Source organism: Panthera onca, chromosome A2 (genome assembly GCF_046562875.1).
Source record: "Panthera onca isolate mPanOnc1 chromosome A2, mPanOnc1 haplotype 2, whole genome shotgun sequence".
NCBI lineage: Eukaryota > Metazoa > Chordata > Mammalia > Carnivora > Felidae > Panthera > Panthera onca.
The window spans coordinates 36,348,265-36,361,251 of record NC_138340.1 but is presented as its reverse complement, the minus strand read 5'-3'; the positions used below and the strand labels follow the sequence as shown (position 1 = coordinate 36,361,251).

Below are 12,987 nucleotides of genomic sequence, written 5' to 3'. Positions count from 1 at the left end.
TTAACCTACTGAGCCACTCAGGCACCCCTAGATTTCTATTTTAAGGCCATTTGAACATGATGATGGCATTTTGTTTCCTAAATTTTATATATCGATCTGTTATGTAGATACGATATATTTATTTATACACATAATTATATGTAATGTTAGTATAAGTTTATATGTAAATTATATAGGTATGTACATACACATACATACATATGCTTGTTTGCACTGGATGGATAAACAGATGGATGAATTGTGAAGAGAGAAGCCAGATTCTTTGGTGCTGGTTCCCTCTCCGTAATACAGTTACAACTAATCTTTTTACTACCGCTGCTATTTTCACTTATCTTTGTTTCACAGTTTTCTACGCTAAACCTGCCTGCTATTTGTAAAGAAAATTATGTCACATGCTGTATATGGAAGGGAACTCTATCAGGTTTGGGTTTTCCAGAGCTAATAAATTGCATTATTTTCGTTTTGGACTTTGGCTGTGTAGCTCTCCTGATCCGAGCACAGACGTACCATACTTTTTTGCCCACGTGAGAATGGATGAGTCCATATAGATCGCCACCCGCCTGCCCTGGCCCCCTGTGTATTATAATGACATAAAGGCTTACTCATACAGCTCTGGCTGCTTTTGCTGCCCTCGCTATGCTCTCCTGCCATCACTGGGAGTCACTGCAGTGGAACAATGGTCTATAATAGCAGACCATGTGTTATCACACTCCGACATCGCAGCCTTAAATAACTCCTACCATTTCCATCTGTCTCATGCTTTAATGTCTATTAGAAAAACAGCCATATTGTTCCTAAAGCGACCCTTGTAATCATACCACGGTGTTCTTCATTCTCTGTGCGTTTTCAGCTTCTATCAATGTGCACCATCTTTCTTTAAGAAAATAAGAAAGCTCCTCTTTTCTCCCCACTTTATGGTTGTGAATCTCACACAAACAACACAAAAGGGTGGCCAAGGGGAGCAGACTATTGGGCATTGAGGCTCTTTATCAGAAATCATCGCTAAAAATAATAACACATCACCTCACAGCCGATATCCATCTGTGTGAGGGACAGTAAGAGAGCATGTATGCAGTCATATAATTACAATTGTGTCTCTGTGAGCCCTGTGACCAAGATCAATTGAAGTAAGATATACTCAGTTTCCAGAAGGGATATGAATAATGTTGTTCCTAGTTGAAAATTTGCCTTGAAGACCAAATCTGTAATAAATAATGTTAGAAATGACAGGCATACACTTTTGTTCAAAATCATTTCTATTTATAGTTATTTATTTTAACTGTTTACCAAAAGCTATACATATCCATTGTGAAAACAAATGAAAAAAAGCAAACCACAGAAACATGTGAATTAGGGTAGTCCCCATTCCTTTCCCATGATAACCGCTGTCAAGAGAAGGATACTGGCTCAGTGAGACTTTTCAGCGTATATCCTAAGCTTTCCAGAAAGAGAAAGCTTTCTATGCACACTATTTCATACTATGTCTTACTTCTTCAGGTCGCTTTATAAACACATCTCTTTTCATTCTTTTTAAAGCTGCCTAGCATCCATTATGTGAAATACAGTATTCATTTAACTGATTCTCTTTTGATGGACATTATGGTTGGTAACTGTGGGAGTCCATGGCTGGTGGGGGGGGTTGGGGGGGGACAGAGAGGGAGAATAATGAATCCCAGCCAAGGCATGTACCTAACCCTTAGTTGATCTATTTAATAAAACCAAATTATTGCTTATCATGTTTCCTTAAGGTAGACCTCAACCTATATTAACATTTTTTGTTTTGGTAATTTATTTCTCCTCTGAATTTTGCTTTAAGAAATAACATGTAGGAGTCTCACTGGTTTTGCTGAATCCTGCGTGTAATATATTAACTTAAATTGACTCACAAGTCATTTCTTAGCTAATGTTTCTTCATGAAATTAAGAAGCCCACGGAATGTAAATGCATTGACTAAAAACAACCAGGCTTTCTCCCAAAATAATGGTGAATCAGAGTCTGCACAGTAAATACTGCAGCTAATTTCCTCTCAGTTGCTCATGACTCACATCCCTTTCTTTACATTCACAGTTTCATAGAAATCGGTAAATATTGTTTGACACTGATCACAATCAGGCTTGCTTGTTCATTCCAGAGTTTAGACAAGGATCAGAAGACATTTGCTTTTTTCAATTTGCAGGGCTTTCCTATTTCATTTTCAAGACATGCCATTCAATTCAAAAAGGACCATTAACAGGGCATCTTGTGCTGTCACTGCCTCATCCTCTCTTTTCTGGTCATTTTTGCAGGTGTCCACTCCATACCACTGTTTACTTTCTCCTCCTTCTGTTAAAATCCAATGATGGATTTTTGCTTCCATATGTTTATTTTTCCATGTCCAAGCAACTTATGGTTTAATTGGAGGGAGGATGTTCCATATGTCACTGCCCTGGCCCAGTTGGTACAAATGAAAGAATCCATGATTTCAAGGGTCATGAGCATTGATTTATAAGAAGAAGGATCATGCTTCAGCTGTTTGCATGACCTGTACATGCAGCAAGTTACCTGTAGCCGAGCAGGAATGAAGGTCAGATGGGCAGATTCTGAAACAGAGGCTGGAATGGGGGACCCTGGAGATCCTTAGCCTCTTGAGCCCTTTGTTATGCATGCCCGCTGGCTTGTAATTATGTAGCTTAATGGGGCGCCTGGGTGGCTCAGTCGGTTAAGCTACCAATTTCAACTCAGGTCATGATCTCGCAGTTCATGGGTTCCAGCGCCCCATCGGGCTCTGTGCTGACAGCTGAGATCCTGGAGCCTGCTTCCGATTCTGTGTCTCCCTCTCTCTCTGCCCCTTTCCTGCTCATGCTCTGTCTCTGTCTCTCAAAAATGAATAAATGTTAAAAAAAATTATAATTATGTAGCTTAAGCACAGGCCAGGAGGGAGAATGTTTGCCAATAATAAGAGACTACTAACTGATGCCGAAGGCTATTTTGAAAAAAGGTTGGTCCAAGACCCACAAGCTGAAGCTTTCTGTCCTTTGCACATAACGTGTATTAGTGATAGCCTATGAATATTAAGGACAATGTTTGTTGTATCTCCCAGTGGTATTCTTCTTGTATTTTGCCTGTAAGCCTTTCTCTAGTCAAAGGGCAGCGTTGTTTTCAGTCTGTGTAGTATAAAGATGCAGATCAAGAAGTTGGGAAGCAACCCAAAGCCTGTCTTTGATGTTCCATTCGCTGCATAACCTTGGCCATGTTGTTTAATCTCTCTTTAAACTCAGTTTCTTCATCTGCAAGATGGTAATGCCACCAACTGCATAGGGTGTTTGTAAGAATTACAAGAGATTATGTTCAGCACTGTGCCTGATACACATTCATCACTCCATAACTGGTTGTTGTTCATTGGTAGTGACAGAGAAAGACAATTTTTAAAGGTATGAGATCCTGCAACCCATATAACTCTATATGTTAACTAACTAGAATTTAAATAAAAACTTGAAAAAAAAAAGGTATGAGAAATATTCTTGGATCACTGTTGGTTAGAGAAGGACCCAGCATTGCTACAAACTCATAGTCCTAGTGTTCCATCTAAGAGTCCACACGCAGATGTTCTATTTTCAGAGATTCTTAAGCACTCTGCGTGAATTTATTAACCACAGTGCCCTAGGGCGTGATGCAAATTAAGAGAAATTTAAGATTCTGAGTTACAAACCACAAAAATTCAGAGTATTAAAAATTCAGTTCATAAGCAGTTTTTTTTTTCTTTTTAATCCTCCCTTTATGCATGAAATGTGTCATTGCAAACTCTTATGGAATGTGAAAATGTACCAGAACTCAACTTAATTTCAGATCGTAGGACCTTTGAACTTAAAAATTGTGAAGATTTACAATAAAAAAAAAAAAAATGCAGACTGTGTTCCTACTAGGTTTTTATTGTTCGCTCAGTATTTCACGGAGAAATATAATTTCTTCACAAAGAAGTAGAGTGGCTCAGTGGCTAAGTGAAGCCTTGATATATGTCATGACTGATTTGTACCCCTCCAGCAAGTTCTTTGACCTGAAAAAACCACAACCTGTCAGAGATGGGAGAAATAAAAAAGGCATGCCAGGCAAGGTGTCATAGGCAGACCTTAGTGGGGTAAAATGCCTTTCACGATTTGTATCTTTGTGCATTATAACTGCTAACAAAGTCTTCTGATGTGCATCATTACCCCAGGGCATTTTGGGGTGGGGAAAAGGTTCCTAGCCTTCAGTTAACTGATTTCTTTTTTCAACTATTGGAATTCCCAAATGCCTAGAGCCAGATGTATTAAGTAACAAGCACAAAAGTCTTCCTGTTTCCTGGTCATAAAACTACAGGGTTCATTTCATTTAAACCCAGTGACTTGCTTACTTTTCTTAGCACAGCCATCTCAATCATTTCTCCCCGCTCCTCGTTTTTCCACTATTGCCACGTGGCCAGGGAGCTCGATCTGGAAGCTCCTTCCGACGCTGCTTAAATTTTAGATGAGGTTAACTGCGGGAGAAAAAGGAAAATGTGCTGCCCGGTCATACTTTATACTTCAATACCAAATAAAGTATGGTGTGGAAAAAAAAGAATGCAATTACAGAATGTCAACTGGAGACCGGTCCGTCCTGTTTGTAAAGTGTATAATTACCTCCGGCCACACCAATAATCAATCTGATTGTTAAAACCTTCTGCAGAGTCACCGGGAGGAGAACTCAAAGCCTACAGCATGGGTTTCAAATAAGAACCAGTTGGCTGGTTCTGGAGCTGTGTCTCAGCCTTTCTGGGTCTTTGTTTTCTCAACTATCAAATTCTAATAAGTCTGTCTGCTCCCTCCACTTCAAAGATCATTGGAAGGACCCAGTGGGTTAGTGAGTTCCTTAACCAAGTAGATAATTTTTCCCTCACACCACATTCTGGTTTATAGAAGGGTTACTGAATACCACAGGTGTTTTTCTTCCCCTCCTGTAAGCTCATCACAGTTAGGATTTTAAGCGGTTCTTCTGACAAGGAACTCTCAGAGAATTGGTTCAGCATTGGGCAGTCTCCATTTCCATTTTACAACCGGAAGCAGGTGGAAAGAATTCAAGGCAAGCAGTCTGATTAGTCATAAAGTCTAATTGCAAGGGAGGCTGGGAAGGGTAGTCTTTAGGTGGGTGGCCATGGGCAAAGCCATAAGTCAAGGTGTTCTTTTACTAAAAGGAAGGAGGAAAAAAAGATCCTGAGAGTGATAAGTAGTTTCTGTCACACTGTGTTTGTTTTCTCTGAAGTCTTTTAGGGGGATGGTTTGTGAGAAACTAATCAGTGAGTAAAGAAATAAAACATGGTGATAGATTTTGAATGGTGGAAACAAATGAGATGGAGGGTCGGTAGCGGGATGGGTGGGGGACACTTAGTGGGGTCAGGGATGGCCTCTAAGGAAGGTGACATTTCAGCTAGGTCCTGAAGGGGTGAAGGAGTCAGGCTATGAAGAATGGGATGGCGTGTTCTGGTCAGAGAACAGTGTGTGCTGATGGGAAGGAGGTAGGGACACTATAAAACTGAGAGCTTCAAGGCTTAGAGATTTCTCTGTAAAAACAGAAGATGATGTGTGAAGAAGAGGAAGTGGCTGGTGGACCAGCAAAACCATTAGATTTCATTACTTAATCTATTAGTTTGTATTTCTAGGCATTTACCAAGTGGCTGAGTTGTTGGTGCATGTAGAGAAATGAAACATAGCTCTTTAATAGAATTGACTCGTCCAAATGCCGAGAAAACAAATTAGTACCTAAAGCATAGAGAAAAACAAAGTTCTCTGAAAGGGGATAAACAGGAAAGGCTTCTTGGCTTTGTACTTGTGACTAAACATTGGTTTGGTTTTAATTTCATCCTTAGGGAACAAATTTCATCCTTAGGGAACAAATTTCTAATGAGAGAGTGCAGTGTACCCAGTTTTACATTTTAACAACAACAACAACAAAAAGAAATAAGCCCATGCTGTTTAGAAGGACCTTGAGCTAGTACTTTATATTCTTTATTCCTTTTAAGGAAAAAGCCAAGTCCCTGTCATTAAGGACACGATGGTCCATCTGGAAAAAGAAGTATATTCAAAGTTGGGGATTTTACTGAAGTATTTAATACAGTTTACAACTGTATGCCAGGTGTGAACCTCCAAAAGGTGCCCGTGAACAGCAGGTCAGCCCTGGTTGTATCATACACGTGCCGTGAGCACTCTATTGCATGTATTAACAGGAAGTCATTAGGTCAGTCCTGGGAGGTTAGAGATTCAGCTGCAAAGGAAATCTGGGGAGATGACATCCTCTTGGATGGTCAGAGTTTTATATTATGCATTTCCTGATGCCCAGAACTTCTTCATCTGAACTTTTCTAAAATACTCAGAATGTTGTACTCTTTGCATTTAAGATGTGATGTTTTATGTATGGAAAGTTATGATATCACATCTTAAAAGGTAATTTTTGTTGCCTGAGTGTGTCCCATTTGGGTGTGTTGCATAATTTTTGTTCAGCACATGTGACACGGTTAGCATGGCCTCTTCTAGTCTGATCCGTTGTTTCCAGTCCTTCTGGTGGGTAACACTTCCATTTAGAAAATCTGAACAACCATTTGTCTCTAAAGGGATTACCCAACGGAGAAAAACAGAACCCCGATGTTCATTATCTTGGAGGAACATTTCATCTTCTTGAACACACTCTACCTGCCAAATCATAGGTATATCACCAAAAATTCTCCTCTGAGTCAGGCTTTCTCAGTTTTTGCACTGTTAACATTTTGGGCCAGATCATTTTGTCCTGAGCATAGTACGATATTCAGCAGAATCCCTGGCTTCTATCACAAGATGCTCGTAGCACCTACCCCTGCCGTGCGATAACCATAAACGTCTCCAGATATCACCAAGTGGTCTTTGTGTTGTGGATGAGAGTAGGGAGTGATGTAAACCGTTGTTGGCTTGAGAACCACTAGTCCAATAAAATGTGAGGTCCCTAGAGTCCTTTCCTGCAAATGGCTGTCGTAATTGCTGGGTTCCCCCCACCCCACCCCACCCCATGAGGTAGATCTGAGAATTACTCCATATTTTTATAAACTCCATCAAGTCGTCTTCCCAGATGAGAGAGTCATGATGATGTGCTCTGATTGGGCACTGTGGTTTTTGAAGCTGGTTGTGCCATATCTGCTCCCATTTAGCTTTGTGACCTTGGCCAATTTATGTAAACCTCTCTGAGCATCAGTTTTCTGTCTTGAAAAATGGGGCTAAAAGTAGTAACTCCCCATAGGGTTGTTGGGCAGACTCACTCTGGGTCACAAAAGCACTTGATGGATGGAAGGTTGGCCGGATAAAAGGTGGTCATTTGGCTTTCTTCTTTCTTTTTTTTTTCCATTTGATTTATTTTAGAGAGAGAAAGGATGGGGGAGAGAGGAAGGGGGGGAGGGGGAGAGAATCTTAAGCAGGCTCCATACTTAGCGCAGAGCTGGACACGGAGCTCGATTCCACAATCCTGGGATCACGACCTGAGCTGAAACCAAGAGTCAGACACTCAACCAACTGAACCACCCAGGTGTCCCAGTGGTCAGTTTGCCTTTCTAAAAGCCCATGATCCTGCAAAATTCTGTTTTTTGTGGGACTCCAGAAGGCAAAACATATCCACTAGCTTGATCGTGGGTACTAAGAGTATATTCATCAAGTATAACTTTTTTAAAATGAAAAAAGAATATATCACTAATACAGTGATTTGGTTTTGCTTCACGTTACAGCAAGGGATCGCCCGATGTGAGTCATTGTTTGACATACAGTCATACACTACAGCTGTGACTATCCCAAATTTAGTCATTTCCAGGTGAACCTGCAGTTAAATGATTAACCTATATTATAAGTGCTATTAAAAAAAACTTCTGATCATGTCTTTCCTATTCTTTCTTGGTGGTATACCTTTGGGTGACATCTAATTTTGATTTGGTAAGATTCAGAAAGGTAGTTTGTTCCTTTCTGTCCAAAGCTTTCCCGGAGTCTTTTATTACCCCGGGAGCTCCCCGTCGCCTGTGGCAGGTGCATACTCCTCAGCATTTTTGCACTTGCCAAGGCACGTTCCTTTTCTGGGTACCCCAGACAGGAGGGAGCTTGCTGCCGTGCGTCTTTCTGTGGGCGTGCCCCTGACCCGCCCCTCCCTCCTCCTCTGTGACCTCCGTGGTACAGGAGCAGTGAACAGATTTCCTACCTAGAGGGTGTATCAGGAAACCACCGATGAAATCAACAGAAATAACAGCAGTTTTGACAGAGGTTGAAACTCGCAGAATTGGAACCTGAGTGACACAAATGTGTCAACAGAAAAACTGGATTGTTTCTCATCAGTGGAAAGACAGATGGGGATCCACACGGCTGTTTCTGCGTCTGTTTCTGCTATTAAATGGCTGTCCTCCACCTTCACAAAGACATGATAAAATTAGGGAATCGGGCTGAGAGTCCTTCATAGCAGTTATAACTAGCTTTGTCACTCTGAATGTTTACTCTAAACCAGGCCCTGGGCTAAGTGCTTCATGAACATCTACTCACCCAATCCTTCCAACAGCCCCCTGAAGCAGGCGTTGCTCCCATTTTACAGATGAGAAAACGGACACAGTAAAGTTAAGCAATTTACCACCATCCCCCCTCCAAATAAGTGATGGAACCGGAATGCAACCCGTCCATACACTCTACCGTCCTCACCCTAGTGGCCATCACGAATTAAGTCTGCGTCATTCCAGCTCACCTATGCTGTTACAGGCACATATATGGAATCACATTTTCCGTGAACTTTTTAAGATTTCAGGTGGGGAAACGGCTTTGCCTTTTAGACTTGAAAATTCAGTCTCGGTCCCATAACTTCTTTTGCAAACCCAGTTGCCATTTAATTATTTCAAATTCTTTAAATAAACTGAAGCCCTTCACCTTTTATGTACGGTTTTTGCTTGCAGGCGGCACGTTTGCTCTCAGTGCAGGGACATGCTGAGTGAAGGCAAAAGCACTAGTGTTTCACATTTGTAAGTGATAAGAGGGGGAGGTGGTGGCTTTCAGAGATCATGTTTCAAGTCCAGCCCTGGTTTTTTTATGTGTGTGGGAATGGACGCAAAGAAAAACACAGCTGAGCTGCATTGTGGCTCTTCCTGTAGAACCTGTTCATGCCCAGGGTGAGTAAACCCTGGTAGAAATGTCTCCCTCAGACAGCCTCCAGTGAAATCCAGTGCCTGGATTTAAAGCAACTTACTTCCCAGCAAGTAGCATCTGGATACGCGCTACACCCCCTTTAAAAACGTGTGTCTCTCTTCTGGGAAGATCTGCCAGGGAAAACTTTGCTCTGTATCTCGCTGATCAGAGGAAGGAGTAGAAGTGGGGAGGTGTCACTGGGTAGGCTTGCTGATGTCAGCCGTGGGAGGCTCTGTTTGTGAAATTGAGTTACACCTAGGTGTCTTATGAAACTCCGTTCACAACTCACCGGAGCTGCTGTCTGGGAGAGGGGAGGTAGAGCCTTGGGGCTTTCCCTCAGATTTCTGTCCCATTTTTGGAATCTCTGGATTAAAAGAAATGAAAACGTCTTGCCTATGGACATTTTAGGAAAGTGGTATGTAGCCTTAAACTTTCACTAATAACTCTCCCAGCCTCAGTGATTGTAGTTACGCTGTCTGTATGTCGGGCAAGAAAGGGCTGTGTTTTTAGTGCGTGCTGATTTATGTTACTGTGTTTGGGATTGGGGGTTCCAATTTGCATGCTTTTGTATCCTAGTTACCTGTGCATAGGGACTTGAGGTTCACACATTCATGAAAAGTCTTGGCTCAAATGGTGGTGCTGAGGGTGTGTTACAGAGAACTTACTATTATTTAGAAAATTGAAATGCTCCTCTGAGATTCTTTGAACATAATTTCAAACTCCAGCCAAAGTGTAATAATCATCAATGGTGGGACAAACGCAACGATGAAGTCCGAGTGGAGACGAAAAGCTGAGGCTCGGGCTAGTACAAGAGGGTTGGGAATGATCCCAGAAAATACAGCCGGGCGTTCAATCTTGTTTGAGACATTATTGGGTTTTCAATCATTTGCACATTGCTAGTTAATTCTGTTTCTCCCAACCAATTGGCAAATGATACGGAGCGCAGCATTAGCATGTCAGCAGTGGGAATATACAAGTGGGTTCTATTTACAAAAACTGGAGGCTCCAGTTCAGAAACCAAGAGGGCAATCCCGCATTTACCCCCACCCGACCTTTGTTCCAGTTCCTGGAGCTAAGTTTCCGTCACATTTAGGGGAACTCTTGCAGGCAGGAAACTGGTATCACAGAGAATCACCCCTGCTTGGGGTTCCGTTTTACTTTCACTTTGCCTCCTTTTGAAATTTAATCTGTGGTTCTACTAAAACACCCCTTTGAATATCTTTCCATTTAAATATGAAGTCAGCGTCTTTGATCAGAAGGCATGTGCTTACTGGAATGTGTGAGGATTTCCTTACTAATTCTCTTTATTTAGTTGAGTCAGGGGGAAAAAATAGTATGCATGTTCCCTATACTTGCCTGGTTTTATAGTTCAAGGAAGATTTATTAGTGAGCTGCAGATTAGTCAGAGAAAGGAATAAAATGGTTTCAGGTTATTGATTTGTAAAAAGACTGTGTCACATATTCGTGCTTTGTCTTAGTGTACCTTCTTGATTATTTGGTGATTAAGATGGGTTTTAGGGGCGCCTGGGTGGCTCATTCAGTTAAGCATCCGACTTCAGCTCAGGTCATCATCTCACAGTTTGTGGGTTCCAGCCCCGCATCGGGCTCTCTGACAGCTCAGAGCCTGGAGCCTGCTTGGGATTCTGGGTCTCCCACTCTATCTGCCCCTCCCCGACTCACACTCTGTCTCTTTCTCTCTCTCTCTCAAAAATAAATAAACATTAAAAATTTTTTAAAAAAACAGATGGTCCTAGCTTTGGTAAAAATTAGTGTTCATTAAAGCTCTATGTTTTTGTTTTGTTTTTTTCTTAATTGCTTAGTTATTCCAATGGAAACAGCTCGAGAACTTGTATTTCCGTGAGAAAAAATTTGCCGTTGAAGTTCACGATCCACGGAGGTGAGGATGACAGCCTTTTCTTTGTTTGGTCCCAGTGACTATCTGAATAACACTACTGGGAACATTCATGTGCAGTTTTTTGTGTGTGGACGTATGTTTTCATTTCTCCTGGATATACTGGGAGGGGAATTGCTGGGTCAAATGGTAATTCTTCCTTTAACCTTTTAAGAAACTGCCACACTGTTTTCCAAAGCAGCTACACCATTTTGCATTCCCACCAGCAATATGTATGGTTCCATTTTCTCCACATCTTCCCTGACACTTGTTATTTTTAGTTGTGTTTTGGTTGCTTTTTTAATAGCCATCCTGGTGATATATAGCGATAGCCCTTCTGGTTTGGATTTGCATTTCCCTCAATTCAAAATGGTGGCCGAGCATCTTTTCATGTACGTCTTGGCCACTGGTGTGTCTTCTCTAGAGAAATCCCTTGTTCGTATCCCTTGCTCACTTTTTAACTGGGTCTTCCTGGGCACTTTAAAACAACGGTTGCCAGGTTATCAACATGGATAGAAGTCAGGATTGGAGGTGCTCCAAGCTCCTCAGAGGAATTCATTTTCAGTCCTCAGTGTTTGCCTTTCAGACATGTTGGTGGATGCTCAGAGGTTAGAGGGATGGGGGCAAACAGCTGTGACAAAAAGATGACCCCAAGAGACAAGTCAGATTCCTGCACAGAACACTGTACCCTTGTCCCTTCTTCCCCGCAGCATCTGCCTGCCCTCCCCCACCTTCCTTCTCCTTTCACTCTCTCCTCCTCTCACCCTTTCTCCTCTTTTTATCTGGTGCATAAGCCCTAAGCTGGACCAGTTTCAGACTTGCATATCTTCAGACAACATTATCATGTTCATCCTCTGATAATGTCATAGCTGGACAAGTCAACCTAGATCTGAGCTGTTCTTTTACCTTAAGGAAGGCGCTGACCCTCCCCTCTTGGCGGTTTTGTCTTTGAAGTATTACCACATTTATTCCCAGACTCTTCTGATGGCCACACATCCTGTGGTTTTTAACCAAACATTTCTGGTACAGCCTCTAATTTGCCTAGTTCTTATCTGCTTTTGAGTATGCGTGTACGCATTTTTGAACATGCTAGTTTTCTAAAAAAAAAGAGACTATCCAGGTGCAACTGGTTTTGTCATAAAAGGAGAAAATCAGAAGCGTGGCCCTTGTTGGCATCAGTAGAGCAGCAGAAAAACAATTAGGTAGATGCTTCGTGATAACATGACTCACTAGTTACATTTTGTGTTGTGCTGGGCCAGAGGTGAATAATTCGAATGCTTTCCTTCATCTTTCAGGATTTCTGGGTCAAGAAGAACCTTTGGGCAAAGTGGCCTCTTTGTGCAAACGTGGTATGCAAACCCTTCTCTCATCAAGTCCATCTGGGTAATGGCAATTAGTCAGCATCAGTTTTATTTGGACCGGAAGCAAAGCAAAGTAAGTAACAAGAGTGCTTCTTATGGGAGCCGACTTCCCTCCCTCGTTTGCTTTCTGTTCGGAAGATAAGCTTTCTCAGAAAAGATGCGAGCACGTGGGTTTTTGGTCTTTGAGTTTTAATAAACTTTTTGACCACCTGTTTTAATTTTTCTTACGTTTAAAAGACGGGCGGGGCGCTGGGTGGCTCAGTCGGTTAAGCATCCAACCTCAGCTCAGGTCATGATCTCGCAACTTGTGAGTTCGAGCCCCGCGTCGGGCTCTGTGCTGACAGCTAGGAGCCTGGAGCCTGCTTTGGATTCTGTGTCTCCTTCTCTCTCTGTCCCTCCCCTGCTTGTACTCTGTCTCTCTCTGTCTATCAAAAAAAAAAAAAAAAAAAAAATTAAAAGACGGGCAATATATACCTGATTTAAAAGTTCTAAGACTCGCCAACTTTTTGGCATGTGGGCACGTGTCCACAGGTGACGTGTTCAGGTTAATGGTTGAACTATACTGTGAGAGGGATTC

The 12,987-nt window shown here is 41.9% G+C and overlaps 1 protein-coding gene across 13 annotated transcripts in view; it reads left to right on the top strand.

Moving 5' to 3' along the window:
* Positions 1-12,987, top strand: part of FRMD4B (FERM domain containing 4B) — a 321,761-nt gene that overhangs the window by 285,830 nt on the left and 22,944 nt on the right. For all 13 annotated transcript variants that reach the window (XM_078442828.2, XM_078442821.2, XM_078442822.2 and 10 more), the window contains 2 exons: positions 10,979-11,055; positions 12,345-12,483. In XM_078442828.2, the coding sequence (XP_078298954.1) occupies positions 10,979-11,055; positions 12,345-12,483 (216 nt within the window). The remainder of the gene's footprint in view (positions 1-10,978; positions 11,056-12,344; positions 12,484-12,987) is intronic.